Source organism: Triturus cristatus, chromosome 5_1 (genome assembly GCF_964204655.1).
Source record: "Triturus cristatus chromosome 5_1, aTriCri1.1, whole genome shotgun sequence".
Lineage (NCBI taxonomy): Eukaryota > Metazoa > Chordata > Amphibia > Caudata > Salamandridae > Triturus > Triturus cristatus.
The window spans coordinates 784465804-784483527 of record NC_140587.1 but is presented as its reverse complement, the minus strand read 5'-3'; the positions used below and the strand labels follow the sequence as shown (position 1 = coordinate 784483527).

At 43.1% G+C, this 17724-nt stretch overlaps 1 protein-coding gene across 2 annotated transcripts in view; it reads left to right on the top strand.

Moving 5' to 3' along the window:
- THOC1 (THO complex subunit 1) overlaps positions 1–17724 on the top strand; it is a 387395-nt gene that overhangs the window by 94041 nt on the left and 275630 nt on the right. For both annotated transcript variants that reach the window (XM_085605802.1, XM_085605801.1), the window contains exon 9: positions 4100–4176. In XM_085605802.1, coding sequence (XP_085461928.1) covers positions 4100–4176 — 77 coding nt within the window. The remainder of the gene's footprint in view (positions 1–4099; positions 4177–17724) is intronic.

The window sequence follows — 17724 nt, the reverse complement described above, 5'->3', positions numbered from 1 at the left end:
GCAGGAGGTGATCTCCCTCCTACAAAAACACGCAATAGAACAGGTCCCCCACAATCAGCAAAATGTAGGAGTCTACTCCCTATATTTTCTAATACCCAAAAGAGACGAGACTCTACGACCTATCTTAGATCTCCGACCTCTAAACACATACATACATTCGGACCATTTTCACATGGTAACACTTCAGCAGGTACTTCCGCTCCTCTCCCAGGACGACTTTCTCACCACACTGGACTTGAAAGACGCGTACTTTCATATTCCGGTACACCATGCCCACAGAAAGTACCTCAGATTTGTAGTGGACGGGCAACACTACCAGTTCAAGGTGCTCCCATTCGGGGTCACAACAGCACCACGGGTATTTACCAAGTGCCTAGCGGTAGTGGCGGCACACCTCAGAAGACAGCACATTCACTTCTTCCCGTATCTGGACGACTGGTTGATAAAATCCGCGTCCTACAACCAATGTGTACACCACACCGCCACTACAATTCTGCTACTGCACCAACTAGGCTTCACGGTGTACCACCAAAAGTCTCAGCTAACACCATCCCACATAAAGCAATACCTCGGTGGCACCATAGACACCTCAAAAGCCATTGCCTACCCCAATCCGGCAAGGATCGCAAGCATTCAAGCTTTGCGTCAAAAATTCATACTTCAACACTCCCTCCCAGCAAGAGTGTTTATGCAACTGATAGGGATGATGGCCTCTTGCATTTTTATATTACCTCATGCAAGACTCCAGATGCGTCCACTCCAAGAGTGCTTAGCGCGCCAATGGAACCAGGCCCAGGGGCAACTGACAGATCTGGTGTTGGTAGACGGTCGCACCCATCGCTCTCTGCAATGGTGGGACACCACAAATCTTTCCAGAGGTGGACCATTCCTGGACCCGGTTCCACAAATAATCCTGACAACAGACGCATAGCTCTCCGGCTGGGGAGCTCATCTACTACACCTCACAGTGCAGGGCACATGGACGCCGCAACAAAAGTTACTCCACATCAATCATCTGGAGCTACTGGCAATCTTTCTAGCCCTAAAATCCTTTCACACACAGATTTTAGGCAAGGCAGTCCTTATCCGCACGGACAACATGACCGCCATGTACTACATCCAAAAACAAGGCGGCACACACTCTCCACAGCTCTCTCAACTAGCACAGAGCATATGGAGATGGGCAATTCCACACAAAATCTTTCTCCTAGCCCAACATGTCCCAGGAGTCCAGAACACCATGGCAGATCTGCTCAGCAGACAGACGCAGCAGATCCATGAGTGGGAACTTCACCCGCAAGTTCTTCACCCGTTCTTTCAAATGTGGGGGCATCCACAAATAGACCTATTCGCCACCCACGAAAACAAAAAATGCCCAAGCTTCGCCGCCAGATACCCACACCCATTGTCCAAAGGCAATGCGATATGGATGAACTGGTCAGGCAAATTTGCATACGCTTTTCCACCTCTCCCACTAATTCCATTAGTGGTGCGAAAGCTTCAACAGCACTCCCTCACACTCATTCTAGTAGCTCCAACATGGGCCACCACGTTGCTGGAACTCTCAGTAGTGCCACACCAAAAATTACACCTCTCACCATGCCTCCTAACCCAGAACCATGGAGAGATCAGACACCCGGACCCAGCTCAGCTCAACCTTGCGATCTGGCTCCTGAAATCCTAGAGTTCGGATACCTTAACCTTCCCCCTGACTGTATGAACGTCATCAGAGAAGCTAGGCGCCCTACTACTTGAGCCTGCTACGTGGCAAAGTGGAAAAGATTTGTTGTTTATTGCCATAACAACACAATCAACCCTCTAGACGCATCCATACAGTACATCATATGCTACTTACTACACCTACATAGATGTAACCTAGTATATACATCCATTCGGCTACACCTTGCAGCAATTGCTGCTTACTTACAAAACAGACAGCACCTATCACTTTTCAGAGTGCCTGCCATTAAAGCCTTTATGGATGGCCTAAAACGCATAATTCCCCCCAGAGTGCCACCCTCACCTGTGTGGAACTTAAATATAGTGCTCACAAGGCTAATGGGACCGCCTTTTGAACCCTTGCATAAATGCGAACTGCAATTCCTTACATGGAAAACAGCTTTCCTTGTAGCCATCACCTCCCTTAGAAGGGTCAGTGAAATACAAGCACTTACTATACAAGAACCTTTTCTCCAAATGCACCCAAACAAGGTTCTCCTACGTACCAACCCAAAATTCCTACCCAAAGTCATCTCACCCTTTCATCTAAACCAATCGGTAGAATAACCGTTTTTTTTCTCCCAACCTCAAATTGTTGCAGAAAGGGCTCTACACACACTGGAGCCTTGCTTTACTATATCCAGAGAACACAACCTTTCAGGAAGACAAAGCAATTGTTTGTCTCTTTCTCTCCACCTCATAAAAGCAACCCCATCTCTAAATCAGGGATAGCTAGGTGGATTGTGAAATGCATACAGATTTGCTACCACAAAGCAAAACGCACGCTATCTGTTCCCCCTAAAGCCCACTCTACAAGAAAGATAGGGGCTTCTATGGCTTTTCTAAGGAACATCCCATTAGATGATATCTGCAAGGCAGCTACATGGTCAACACCGCACACTTTCACTAAACTTTACTGTGTAGATGTGCAAACCAAGCAACAAGCTAGTGTGGGCCAGGCTGTACTAAAAACACTATTTCAAACCACTGCAGCAGATACCGGTGGTCGCCGCTAAGGTTGGGAACTGCTATATAGTCTATGCAAAAGTGTGTGATCTGCAGCTCATATGCCTCGAACGGAATATGCTACTTACCAGTATGCATCTGTTCTTGGCATGTAGAGCTGCAGATCTACACACGCCCACCCGCCTCCCCGGCTACCTGTATCTGTTCCAGTCTATCTTATTTAGATACAACACACATGGGTTTCTTCACTGTTATTACTACGCTCCATCTTTCCCTGCTGGCGAAAAACAATCTGAGGATGGAGCCGATGCCCATGCGCAATACGAACCAAGGGAGGAGTCGCCGACCTCGTGACTTCCAAAGACTTTCCAAGAGGAAAAACAAACTGCAAACATCCGGGCCCAACACCAGATGGCGATCTATGCAAAAGTGTGTAGATCTGCAGCTCTACATGCCAAGAACAGATGCATACTGGTAAGTAGCATATTCCTTCTCAATCAACGTCTGGAGACATTTCTGCATTTTGGAAATCCATAGATGTAGAAGAACACAGTTAATGCTAACACACAACCCTGGCCAACCACTCTTTTGATTTCTATTCCCCTCGTGATTCCGCCAGTAGCGGAGATTGAGTTATTCTTGGAAATAGTCCCTGGGGATGATTTTAAGTGTTAATACATTCCGGATTGTCCGGGACTGCATATTCTAACTTAATGGGCTGGGGTGGGTCACTACAGGGCATGACCAAGCAAGGCAGACCAGTGTTGACGTGTGCTACTAATATTCCTATATCTCATGCATTCACTGGTAGGTAACTTTTCTTCCATTTAGATACTATTCCAAATTGTGTGTAGCTGGAAGATTATGGACTACTACATTTTTGCACATGCTACAAAACATGTCTTGAGTATTTTACTATCAGTACTTTGAGCACATTCCATGTTGATTGAATGCCAACAGGACACCCCTTTTTAAGGTGCCCGATTGCTTTGGGCCCTTCACATACCACAGGAAAGCTAACGAGACTGGCTGTCTGAGATGGAGCTTGGAGAAGTTGTTATGGAAGTCCTATGCTGCTAGTGACAGAGTTGTGCTAATCATAAAACTGTTTTGCCTAGTTCAGGTTGTGATCTGATGTCATAAGTGATCACATATGATCCTATCAAGACTTAAAGTTGAAATGAATACAAACTATATTGAAAAGTGGATAGTAATGCATATGTATGATGGGCAAGACCATGACTTCCATGAGTGGCAAATCTATGTTTTATTGATCATTCAGGGCTCTTAACTGCCACCCACATCCCAGGTTTCAACACTCTGGTGAAAAACATGGTTGTCATATTCACTGCAGATCTTTACAAAAGTGTTGTAAATGCAGTATTTCATAATTGAAAATGTTATGACTTTCTAGCATCCGGAGTATAGAGAAGATGGACTGGAAATAGAGGAAGGTGAAATGGGAGATGACGATGCCCCTCCTACGAGTAGGTGAGTTATATGTAGACTGCAGACCTTTATCTATTTGATTTGAGGATTTGTGTTAAGTGCTACCAAATCACCTTGTTTAATGTGTTTAACCAGCCATTTGGTTGGTAGAAATAGAGGTTCCATTTCCAAAAACGCCCCAAAATTTGGACTGAATGGGCTCATTGTTGAGGAATCGTACTGGATCCCTGATCACAACATGTATGAAATCTAGATGCTGAAATTCGCATGTTTGAGGAAAAAGAAATGTATTAAATAAGGTGTGGGAGGGGAGACTCTAGAGTGTAATGGGATTTTGTTGCTATTGTCCGAATGTAACATTTATGGATCATGATATGTTTACGTTTTTTAGGTCTCGCCTATGCAGCGCAAGCGATGTCTCTTCGAGACATGCTGTATCCACTCTGTGGGTTTACAGCCCTCCCGTTGCTTTTGCTTCATTTCTTCGTGTGTCCTGTCCAAAAGCTTGCTTCTGTGTGGGTATCCTGTGTTTTTGTCCCTCCTTCTCGTTTTTTTTGGTTGGTTACCTTTAGTTTGTTCGTAGTGTTGATGCTCCTAGCAGCGTTTCTGTAAACAGGCCTGTAAATCGTGACATCCCTTCTGTAACATTGCATACAGATTTTTTTGTAATTTTTCAGAATACATTTTTTTATGTCAACACATTGTTTGTTTCATGCGCTTGTTCATCCACTGGGAGCTGTGTATGTTGAGCCTCCTGCCGAGCCTCGAACCCAGTTCCCCAGCTTCAAAGTGAACCCCTTTAGCCGTTAAGCCACATCCTTTACCTTTGACCCACACTCCATACCCGAGTGCACGTGTTTAAACTCAGTCCCCTTTTTCATTTTTGCACTTTAATATAGTGTGAAGTCAACCCAAAGGTATCTGAACGCTTTACGCAAGGAGTCGGTTGCATTACACACGGACACATTCATTTTTAGGTATGGAGAGATTAAGCGATTTGCCCAGAATCACAGGATGTTGTCCCGCCGAGACTCGAACCTGGTTTGAAGAATAGGATCTGTGTATGTGTGCTGGGGGCGGGAGGGAGGGGTTGCAGTATTGTTCATTGTGTGAGCAGAAGCTGCTCCCGTCACGGCGAACACACCAATCTTTTGCATAATCATTTTTGTGCTCTACAGTTTGTCTGCTTCCAGCTTGACTTTAGCGCATATGTTAATCAGTTGATGACTGCACAAACTTGCTCGTAGTGGCAATTACTACTTGCGTCTTCACTTCAAAGCATCATGACGTCCCTCTAATCAAGGTTGTTTTATAAATAGACACTTTCTTATGCTTTGACACCGAACATGTTAACCTGGTTCTGTTAACGTGCTGCTGTTTGATAATTATCAAGGCACATGAATAACATTCAAATCTAGAAAGATAGTTATGGCAAATCACAGCGGCCTCACTAGAGCGTTAGGAATGTGAGCACTGACAAAGCCAATAGTTTTCACTTCAGTATGCTTCTATTGTGAGGCGCTAGCATGCCACCATTTTAGAAAGGAAACTCCTTCTGTCTTGGTTAACTCTTGCACTACTGCAGGAAAATGACAATATTTACTGGAGCTTGCTGCTCAGGTTTGAAGAAGCTCGACACTGAGCTAAAAGGAGTAACAGCATTATCAGCTGTTTTATTTATTTTAGGCACATATTGCATTTAAGTGCAAGCATGTAGAGATTTAGTTCTAGTTATGCACGTATGTTTTTCTCCTTATTTAAAGATCTTCAAATAATTGGTTGTTGGTATTAACATGCCCTACAACATTTCAGCCTCAGTCAGTAAAGGCAGCAATGGAACAATTGCCTTTTGTAGTGTGACATTATTACGACACAAAATATGGCCTTGAGAACTTACCTAAAACTTATTGATATAACTAGCACGTTCTCTTGTGAACACAGTCTTTAAATGTATTGTCATTTCTCTTAAATTCTTCCCTGGTTGGCAAAAGCACTGTAACACATTACTTCATTCAGAACGACCAAGGGATACTGGTAAAGCAGGTTATATTTGTCTTCGTGGTTTACATCAGGGAAGCGTTCACAGTGTATATTCAAGGATCCCCGGCTGCAGACTGTCAATCTTAAACTGGAAACCCTCTTCCCCTTTCCACTCCCAGCGCCCGGATCAGCCGGGCAGCAGAAGGCACTGCTCAGGTCAGTACAATAGTATAGTATTGACATGAGGGAATGCTTTTCATTGTTTTGGACTGTGTGTTAGTGACAAAAAGAGAAATAGCTTGCTAAAAATAGTCAGCCCTTTCCAGTGTGATTTTACCTCTTTTTAAAAATGTGTTGAATCCAGCTTCTGTGTAAATACATTGTGTTTATAACTACTATACGTCGAAGCAGCATGGCATAAACCACCTATGCAGATTTATGACTCACCGCTACCTTGGTCCTACTCTTGATCACTGCAGGATGGCGACATAATGTACTGTTGGGCGACCTCAACTCAGCAGATATGCTTTACCAGTCGAATGAATGGAATTGTTCTGTTTTACTGGGTTTTAATTTTTTTTTTATTGTTTATATAGCACAAACTCGACCTGGTTTCACAGGTGGCAGCTCTTGCCCTTATGTAAATAAATAAAGCCCAAAAATTGCTTGAAATCTGTGTGCACTATAAGAGTATTTTTAACAGTTGGAACAATTTTTAAAAAAAAGTTCTCAATTGGAGTAATGTGTACTCAAATGAACCTTCCAGACACCAATTGTTTGACAAGATATTTTCTTTGTTCTGTGATGTTCAAAAATGCAATAAAAAAGCACAGCAGTGATTACAATAGTATTACATCATCCATGATTTTATACATAATCTATGTTCAACATTGAAATACAGTCGTCTGAAGTCACAGGTCAATTGTGTGCTGCCCTATGCATTTTGGGACCCATTGTCCCTTCTTCAGGGGCCGCTGAAAAGTAAACAAACCAATAGCCTGAGATTACCACTGTTTAGAAAAAGTTCTTGGCTACCAAATAATAGGACACCCCCAGCTGGGAGAATCAAGTAACAAAGCGAGGTGAAGGCAATTCCTGCCGAGATAAAATCATTAGATAAGCCAGTGGTTCTCAATAGAAAACGTAGTTGAAAAAATGAAGTATCACATGAATGATGATGGATTAAACCCAGATCAATTGACTGGGGGTGAGTGCTTGCAATGTTCAACACTCCGTCCCCCATCCCCTTTGGTTTTGCTTTGTTCGCCACAAGTTGGCAGGGTATGCCCAGACGTGGGTCCCTTGCTCACTTTGCCACTGGATTCAAGCTAGCCTGGCTGATGACGGCTGATTAGACAGAAACCGGTCCAAGGATGCTTGTTTCCGGTCCAAGGAAGACTTGACTGATTTGCATATGGCTATATCTGAACTGGGGTGGCGGAGTGAGCTAAAGAATGATGATGGATTAAGCCCAGATCAGTTGACGGGGGGGGGGGGGGGGGGGTGCTTGCAATGTTCAACATTCCGTCCATCATCCCCGTTGGTTTCACAAGTTACTGCCACCAGTGGTATTGACAAACAGAAAATAGCCACCTGAAACTGAAACAAGTGCCACGCGATTCGAACAGAGAGAGAGGGTACTGATGCCCCAGGGGTGAACATGGTGAAAAGGTTGCAAGTGTGACGTGTGCTCAGGAGAACATCTAAAATCGCAACTGCTACACACAACCGGAATCCTGCTCAGGTTACCAAGAAATGAACAGTGTTTGTTACGCACAGAAATAATGGTGCGCGTAATCCCAGTACCCTCTCTCCCTGTTCTACCATTTATTCTCGCCTAATGAACCCTCTCACAAACCGGGACACAACTAAAATTGAACTTTCATGGGAAAATGATCTACAAACAGTCTGGTCTATTTCTCTTTGGAACAAAATTTTTGGTTGAAAATCAGGAAGTCTTCTAGAGCGGCAAGCACAACACAAACAATTCTTTTCATATATAACAGACTATTTTTTACACCTGCACATAAGTACAAGATACATAATACAAATCCCACTACTTGTTGGACATGCTCTCAAGATAATGCTGATTTGAAACATATGCTTTTTTACATGCCCACATGGATTTAACTTCTAGGGACAGGTTTGGTCCCAAATTAACACCATTCTTACACTGCTGTGTTTTTTCGATTGCATTTTGAACATCACAGAACAAAGAAAATATCTTGTCAAACAATTGGTGTCTGGAAAGTTCATTTGAGTACACATCACTCCAATTGAGAACTTTCATGTTTAAAATTGTTCCAAACTGTTAAAAATACTCTCTTGTATTGCACATAGTTTTTCAAGCAATTTTTGTGCTCGATATATTTACATATCATTTTCCATATGTGGGATGGGCAGCCCACAGATACTATGTAGCACACTTTACCACATAAGTTTGAATAATTCAATGGTCACTTTGTAGAAACTGTTTGTTTATTCCAACGGTGTGCACTGTTAATTTCTACCTGCATTGAGCTCTTGCCCTTATACCACATCCTCTCCCCAGGGTTTCAGCTTAGATTACGAACTGACTTGTGCAACAAACGATATGCTAATTTTAAAGACCTGGCTTGATGTTTATAACTTGCTGTTTGGTTATATTTTGCACTACTTGTTCCGTAATGTGAAGATGTTTGACTGTGTGATAATGACTGAATTGGGAATTTTTCTGGGTTGTGTGGTCATTAGAGATTTGCGTAAACAGATGTTTTGGTGGTCCGTTTATACTATGCGGTCTAGAAACAGGAATATTACCAAGAGGCTGCACCTTTTACTGACTATAATAAGTATTTTTTTTCTTTACGGATTGTTAGCCCTGCCTCATTTATCAAATTTACCCTGCAGGACCGAAAAGGTTTAATTGGCCGACTCTTCTGCTTTTTATGGCATATCAAACGTTTTTAGAAATGTTTTCAGTTGTGGACACAGTTGGAAGTTTGTAGATGATGATGGTCTTTTCAAAAGAGTATTTGATTTGGCACAGACCAAAAACAATTCCAATTTTGATTGGAATGGTTGACTGGTTCAACCACATCTAGCTCCCTGTTGCTTCGTTGCATAACTGTAGTGTTATGTTGCCTGGGTATTCAGTTGGCACACTGTTAACATTGTGCCTTTATTTTTCACATTACAGGCCATTCATACTCTCGCGTAATGCTTATGACCTTTTATGTAGGATGCTGAAAAGAAGGTAAAGCGCTATAATGCGGTCAAGTTTGGCTGCATCAGAGCACTTTGTCTTAACTTTAAGCCATGCTGCATAGCAACTTGCGCGTCTGCTCAACATGTCTGGAAAAACAATTGCCATGGCCAAGCATAGACTGCTTGTTTAGTAGTAAAATATAGCATTAATCGGTGTTAGTGGGTTTCCTAGACCTTTTGGCCCCTGTGCCCACTGCGCCTGCTGTACCATTAAAACCACTACCCTACTGCCTGCAGTTTAATTGCATTTGTGAACGCTTGATTAGTAGTAAAATATAGCAATAATCTGTGTTCAGTTGGTTTCCTAGACATTTTGGCCCTAGTGCAACTGCATCTGCTCCGCCATTCAAATCATGATCTTAGTGCCTGCAAGGACAAATTAGGAAATCGTTTATGTTCAGTAAAATGTGTGATCAGAAAAAGACACATTTGCAGATGAAATACATTATTACTGTGTGCCTAACCATAAACACAAAAGCTTTAATAAAAAAGCTTTAATCAAAAAAGATTCACCATTATACTTAACTTCACATTCCTGTTAGATAGCAGCATAGACTGCAATAAAGAATAACAAAACAAAAAGAAGTTACATAGGCGAAACCTATTGGCTTTGTCAATGCTTGTGTTTATTTGTAGTGTTGATGCTCCTAGCGGCTTTCAGTAAACAGCCCTGCAATTCTTTTTCTTATCTCGTCACATTTTCTGTTTTCTGAGGGGGTCTGTTTTGCCACCCACCCCTCCCTCATCGCTGCTTGCCCCCTCAGTAGTTAGCCGGTCTTTCCATCTCCTCCCCACTGATTTCCACTTTAGCTTCCCGGCCCCTTGTTACAACTGCTTCAAATGGAGAGCTACAAGCACAGGTGAGACCGCCAATCATCACACAAAGGAACAATGCGTTAACAATAATTATCACAACCATAAATGCAAACCCAAAACTTTACAGCTGTGTATATTATGAAAGAAACCGTTAGTACACAGTCTTGCGGCTACCCTGCGTGTTCCTAAAGTTAACGTTCAGGAGCAAGCAAAGCACTTATGCGAGCAGTCTACTCCATCTTCTTTGCGCTCCATCACGTGATCAGACAATGCTGCAAGAGGTGATTGATTTACAGACATTGATTCACACGTTTTGTCAAATCGCATTAGCAATACTCCACAAAGCAGCTATCACTTCTATCATATGTTGTGAAGGCTCTGCCATGACAATGTACAGAGCTCCGCTACCTTTCAATTAGGTTTATATATCAATACCTTATACATACAACTGCTGTCCTGAACCTGAATGGATGCAAAATAAGACCCCCTCCCCTCTCCTACTGAAAGAACCAAGGCTCTGTGTGCTGTGCTAAAATGGCTTTACAAAAGCATGTACTATATCTCACTGAACACAAATGCGAAAGGGAGCTTATGTAATCTGCAGTAATGTCTTGCAATTCCATTGTGGTAGTGCAGGGCATTAATACTTCAGCTGGCTAATATAAACAAAAACATTTGCAACGCCAATAGGTTTACAGAGGCAGACAAAACATCCAACATAAATCAGTTAATCAGCAAAAACTTCAAAACAATTTTATTAACACTATCTGCCCTTACTAGCCACACAACTTCTGTAAAATTGAGAAAAGAAAGATAGAACCTCTCACAAAGGCGAGTATTGGCGTTGCTACTGCTGTTTTTTTTTTCTACTCAAATCAATAAAATGTGTTATAAAAAAAATGAGTTTCCTCACTTGAGGAACAGTCTATGGAACTGGCTTGTGGAGAATTGCTACACATATAGCTTAAAATAGCAAGCACTGAATGTTTGTCAAATTCAGCCATACTGCTACTCAATTAAACTAAAACCCTTCAGGTCATCATTCAATCTCCTGGATGCTTCCCAAGTTTGTGGTGCCTCATAAATTCCATAAAGAAACTGAAGACTCATCTAGCTCAAGAGCAACCTTCTTATTACATGGGACACTCTGTCTGAGAAATGGAGGGCTTGTTTCCAGGTTGCATACCGACTGCAACTCTGTTGGATCACAAGAAAAACAAATATTCTGAGACCCGGGTAGAGGCTCGGCCATCCGAAAAGAGTACTTAAAGTAATTTTTACCTTTTTGGGGGCATCAGGAAAATTTCCTGGGTAGGAGGCGTGTAATGCAAGAGTTTGCTATCCATGAGAGGGTTGTTCCCTCAACAGAACCATTCTTTAGGGTGCCTGCATTCATATTTCTGTAAGGAATTGCATCTCATTTCATCAATGTAACCTCTTATGCGTCGGTTTTAGTCATCTACGACAGTCCAGGATCTCACGGTTTGTCATCCATCCAGTGAGCTTTCTTTTTCTATTGTGCCTTGCAGAGATCTGAATTGTTTGAGCTCCATATTATATCCGAATTAAAATGGTGACATTAAATGTTTTGCTGCATAAAGTTTGATTCATGGAATGTTTGAATTAATCCTAGCCATTGATGATTTGTAGGTGCTGCATTTTACACCATTATTTTTGAGCTTGTTTGTCATTATGGATGCCCAGCAAGGGAGAGTCCAGACAGAGCCCAGGTCAGGTGGACCATATAAACTTTGGTGGATGGAGTGCTCAAGTTAATATCAGCCACTTGTAATTACTGTGGCCAGCATTCCGGTTCATTTTTTTTAACTGAATTACCAAATTGACCCTTGCAACAAAGTCAAGAAAAAGGAATGGGACGATATTAGCATTTTAATTATGGGTATAGGTCTGAATGGACATCTGACTTACAAAAAGAAAAGAGCTCCTCTCACTTCCAGATTTGTGGAGTGGTTGTTTGCCCATTTATAGGTTGAGATATTCTTCACTGTCCTAGACCAGCCAATGGACTATCAGCCCTGTAGCAAATGACCATGCCAAAGCACAGGTAATGAGTACTAACCCTTGGTACTCCACCAAAGTCATAAGATAGAGATTGTTTTGAAGGCGGAGTATCCTAGGGCTGACAAAGTGTCCTGATTAGAGATTTAAATATTACAACCTTGCTCCATGAGGAGGGATTCACCTACTGATATGCCAATCCTTTAAGGTGGCAATAAACAGGATAAAAGTCTGAGGGGGAGACGGTGTCACAGAGCACCAAGGACGCTTCATAGCCACACAAGCCCTCTTGGGAGATATTGCTGGGTACTGCATAAGGCTTGCTAAATTGGCACCTGGGTTCAGGCCCTCAAGTGACTGCTCATGACTGGTAGGGTAAGAAAGGGTCTCACCAGCTTGCAGTTGAGGATAACGGCTGATGGGTGACGCCGGAAAACCATATAGGTTTAGGAGTGTCCAAATGTTAATACCTTTCTTAAATGTAGAAACGTGTTTTGGCATGCTTCAGATAAGGAGAAGAGTTGCAGGGAGTAAAACTCATTCTTGATGGCTGATCTTGGCTGGTGATCTGCTGTGTAGTAGTTGTTGCAATTTCCTTTGCTCATTTTGATGTAACTTGGAGCTTCACTGTTTGTCATCTAACATTTATTTTGAGGAGAGACCTGCAAAATCCTATGATGCTATATTGATCCGCTTTGCTTAAAATGATCTGATATACCCATTAAGCAGTGTCAAAACACACCTGAACATCGAAGGGTTTATCAAGATTTTAATTTTGTTTAGGTGAGGAAGGGGGGGGGGGGGGAGGCTTGATGTGTGCATCAGTGCCGCTCAGGCAATACTTAGCATGAGCACCTTCACCTCCAAAAACACACTCCCCCCTGAGATTATTTTATTTTAAGTTGGCAGAGCTGCATTTCATGTCCAGATGAATACTGAGAATGATCCTTTTTCATCACTGAATAGAATGGAAGTAGGTTTTGAAAAGAACACATTTTAAACAAACTGGAGTGCCACCAATAAAATACATCTCTATTATTTAAAATAACACCACTAATGTTTCAGGGCGATCATGTCCGTAAAGGAAAGTAATTTGTGTTACTGCATAAGCGCTTAAAGAGCTTTGCTATTGTTCCAAGACTATTTCTACACCATTGCTGTGTGACGTCTTTCTATACACTGACATAACCGCTTTACTCTCCATTAGAAAGTGACACATGATATAAGGCAATGAAATATCACACACGAGCACACTGAAAACATGCAAATGTCACACATAGACTGAAAACTTGGCAACTTTGGCCAGTGGGAGGGTGGGGTGCTGTGCAGAGGGAATACCTTGTACCAGTCTGATCCTGGTTCAAGACTGACTCTTCGGCTGTGAGCCTCAGTTTGCAAGTCCCCGTCTCAATACCTCAAGGGATTGTAAATTGTTTGGACACAGAAGGTCTCCTGTAAACAAAAGTCCATGGCCCAATTACTTAAATCACAATCTGATGTCACTTTGACATTTTCTAACCGATTCTAGAATACTCATCTTTATGAGAGCTATACGCGCAACTGATAGAAGACATGAGTGGCAGCACCTCTAGTGTTTTCAACTCTGAACAGATATCGTAACAGATTATAGTTCTTCACTAGACTGTGTTTACATGCAAACTCCGACATGTTAATAGCACCATGAGAACCTCTCCGGTGCCTACCTTTAGTTACGGGCGCCATCCGGACAGTAAACTCAGCAGAAACCTCTTCCAAATATCCCTTTATACCACAATCAATAAACAGAACGCCGGTCCGGCAAGATGGCGATCTTTAAATTTGGCGCTAAAGCAGAGAAGCGAACTACAGATCAGACCACCCTTAAAGCAGGAAACTAGAACACTTCCTGTGAAGCCAAATCCTGCGCTGCCATGTTTGGATAACAGTCTTACAGTAGACATAAAAGAAAGACTAAATCAACAAGGTTCACGGAAGCTCTTGGGAGGGTGCATTTATTTGCATTTAGCAAGCAGGGGGATTGTTTACTTGACTGCATGGTCCAGGGGCCTTTTATAGGCCTAATACACAGGGCAGGTTAACAAGCCTGTCCCTAATGTGGTTGTCGCCCCCTGTTATCCCAGGGTACGGATAAGTTTCCATCATAAAGAGAGTAGCACCGAAAATAAAATGTTCAAGTCATTTAGATATACAATTGTATGTACATCAAACTTGTTTTTTACAGTATTACAATCGCTATTTAATATTATGCTGTGCTACCCCCCCCCCCCCCCCCCCCCACCCCTCCCCCGGCTCACAAATGGAAGCTAAAACAGAGATAGGAATTTTGTTGTATTGAGCGGGCCTTATATGCGACATCATAGAAATTAATGGGAATATTTAGTCTCAATGATGGCCGCCGCAAACACCTTATGCAAGAAAGCAGTTGTCTTCTATCGCCACGATTTCTACTGAAGTTCGACAGTCATGGCCTTCCATCCTCGTCACATGACTCATTCGGTTTGCTTGCCGACTAAATTATTAGCCAGAGCATTACGATAAATGGACCACGAGTGACTTGGTTTTTGTCCCATCATGAGCAAAACAAGCCTACAGGGCAGGCAGAACAAGCGCGGTGCTAGAACAAACCTACATGGCAGGCAGAACAAGCGCGGTGAAAGCAACTCTCGCATCAAATCGTGCGGCTAAATAATTGAGTAAACAAGCTATGGCAGGCAGAAGAAGCGCGGTGAAAGCAAATCGCGCAGCAAATCGTAATTAAATAAATAAACGCAGTCCTCAGCAAGAACTCAGAGCGCGGTGTCCCTGAAGTGGACGCCGCGACAATGTAAGTAAACAAGAACACAAACAGCTGTCGCCACGCCATTGTGAGAAATAAAAAAAGAAAGTGCTCACCCACCCACTGTGTCACGCCGCCAGTAAAAGATCCAGTCCACGTGGGCGGGGCCAAAAGTGGACAAGGTGGTAACCAGGAGGGACTAAAAAGCCTCCTGGACAATCACTACACCCCAATTAGCATAATTGGTGATTCCTAATGACGCACACCAATGGAAATTACGGGCGGAGCCGAAAGCGAACTTCTCAAACCAGATTGATTTCAAGAAGCCCTCGCAGAGCGTGCAGCGCATGCGCGCTGCTACGCCAGGCGAGACCTAAAAAGGGGGAAGGAAATTACACTGATATCGGAAGAACTAATGATGCCTTGTTAATTGAGAATAATTAATTAGGGCTCACAGTTTTCCCTTTTCACTGATTATTTTCGCATAGAAACCAAATTTCCTTCCCTGCTTCTACTTATTTGTACAAATGAAAAACAATGGAAAATAGCCCCTTGCTGTCAGTAGTTTTTCCATGAAAGTGGCTGTACAGAAAACAGTGTGTGAGTTGAAGATGCCCCATGTGCTTGTAACTCCTGTCTGTTTAAGGCTCCGCACATCCATTTATGGCTTGTGTGTCAGGACAATGCACCTTCTCAAGAGGATCTTTCAGTGGCTCCCACTGAATTCTCGATAAACTCTCATCCAAGCTATGATCAGTCGTCTTGACTATGGAAATGCACTTGTAGTAGCATTCAATAAATCTCTTCTATCTAAAATGCTGGTGGTACAAAATACTGCAGCTTGGTTGGTTAGCAAACAACCACCGGGCACATCTTCTGTACCTCTGCTCAACGAACTTCATTGGCTCCCTGTAAGGAAAAGCGCAATTTGCAAACTCCTCTGCCTGATGCACAATGCTTTGTCAGGCAATGGACCCAAATATCTACAGGTCAACTGATTCCATATCTTCCTAGAAGAAATCTTAGATCAAGGAGTCAACTTCTTCTCTGTCCTCGCCATATTCATTCATCTAGGATTGGTGTACAAGCTTTTTCTTATCTGGACCCCTACTACTAGAACAAGCTTCCCATGTTTGTTAGGGCATGCACTGAGTTTTTAGGTTTAAAAAAAAAATCTTAAGACCTGGTTGTTCTGAAGGCTGCTTCTCTATTGGTTGTTGCTTAAGCGCCGAGATGCCCCTTCGGGGGTGATTTGCTGCACTATATCAAGTATCCATTAACATAACAGAACTTCTCCTTCCTCCACATCGCCTCTGAGCAGGACACATATTGTATTACTATTTGTAAATAAGGGCCTAAGAAGAGCTATTCTAAGAAAATCTGCCTTTGCCATATTTGACTTACGATTCAGTTGATGATGACTTACCATCAGAAAACTTGATGAAAAGGTCAGTGGCCTATCACTTTGTAAATGATTGCTGAACTAAAATCTGCTTCTACTATGCAGATCTGCTTTGACGTAGACAGAAATGACTGTTAACTTCAGAACAACCCTGGGGTTGAAACTGGGGTTTTTGCTTGACCACTCGCTCTTCAACCAAGACTTTTAGCTGCAGGTTCCTCACCTTTTTGAATAATCCCTAGGCGTCAGACTGGATCCGTAAACTTTTCAGCAGTACCTCTGTACATCAGTAGGTGGCACCGTGCAGCTCCTCATCCCCTATTACATTCTCCTCTGGAAACTAAATGCAGAGCCTATATAGGTGCCACTCCCGTGCACTGCCTTTAGTTCCTTTCTTTCCGTGCCGCCTGATGCAGACCCTGAGCTTCCTCTCATCTCTCAGAGCCTGTTTGCCTATATTGCTTCAGAGTCAATACAGTGTGCGAGGGATGTCTTCCTCTAATTCATGGGTACTAGCAAACATTTCTGTGTGGGCCACAAAGTACTGTCTGTGGCCACACCGAAGCATGCAGGGGAGGGTCAGGGTGTTGAAAGGTGGGCGTAGGGGGACGCAAAGCAGATGCATGATAAAAATAAGTTGTCTAGAAAACATCCTTTTCTTCTTTACCTTTTAGTTTAGTTAACCTGCAAATAAAGTATGTCTGTTTCACATTTTCCTGAATGTTCCTGCACTGTTAAGTGAACAACAGTCCAGTGCTGCTGTTCACCAGGGGGCCGTAATTAAAGGTCAGGAGGGCCGCATGTGACCCGAGCCGTACTTTTAGTATCCTTGCTCTAAATGGACATGGCATGGCTTACCAGCAGGGTTGCGGTCTCAGCCGTGCACTGACTGTAGTTCCTTTCTTTCTGTGCCTCCAGATGCAGATCCTGAGCTTCCTCTCATCTCTCAGAGCCTCTTTAACCCCGATATTTTTTCAGAGTCAATACAGTGTGCGAGGGATGTCTCCCTCTAAAAAGACATGGCATGGCTCCCCAGCAGGGTCGTGGTCTCTGCTGTGTTGCTCATCGCCCCATCAGCCCCCCCCATAGTAGCCCTGCACACAAAACTACTTAAGCGTGCCCTTAGTGGAGCACTCCAACACAGTGGGAGGCAGGATCTAATGATTCTTACCAGGTTGGTTGGTCATAACATCAGACCGGTAGGTCCTGCAAATTGTTAGGTAGGACTTCCCCCTTCCTTTCTGCACGCCAAACCTTCCACTGTCTCCCCAATGTTTTGACAGTGGACCATCTTTCTGTGCCGGCCAAAGGAGTCAATTGAGATGATGCCTGCGCCAGAAGTAGGACATGA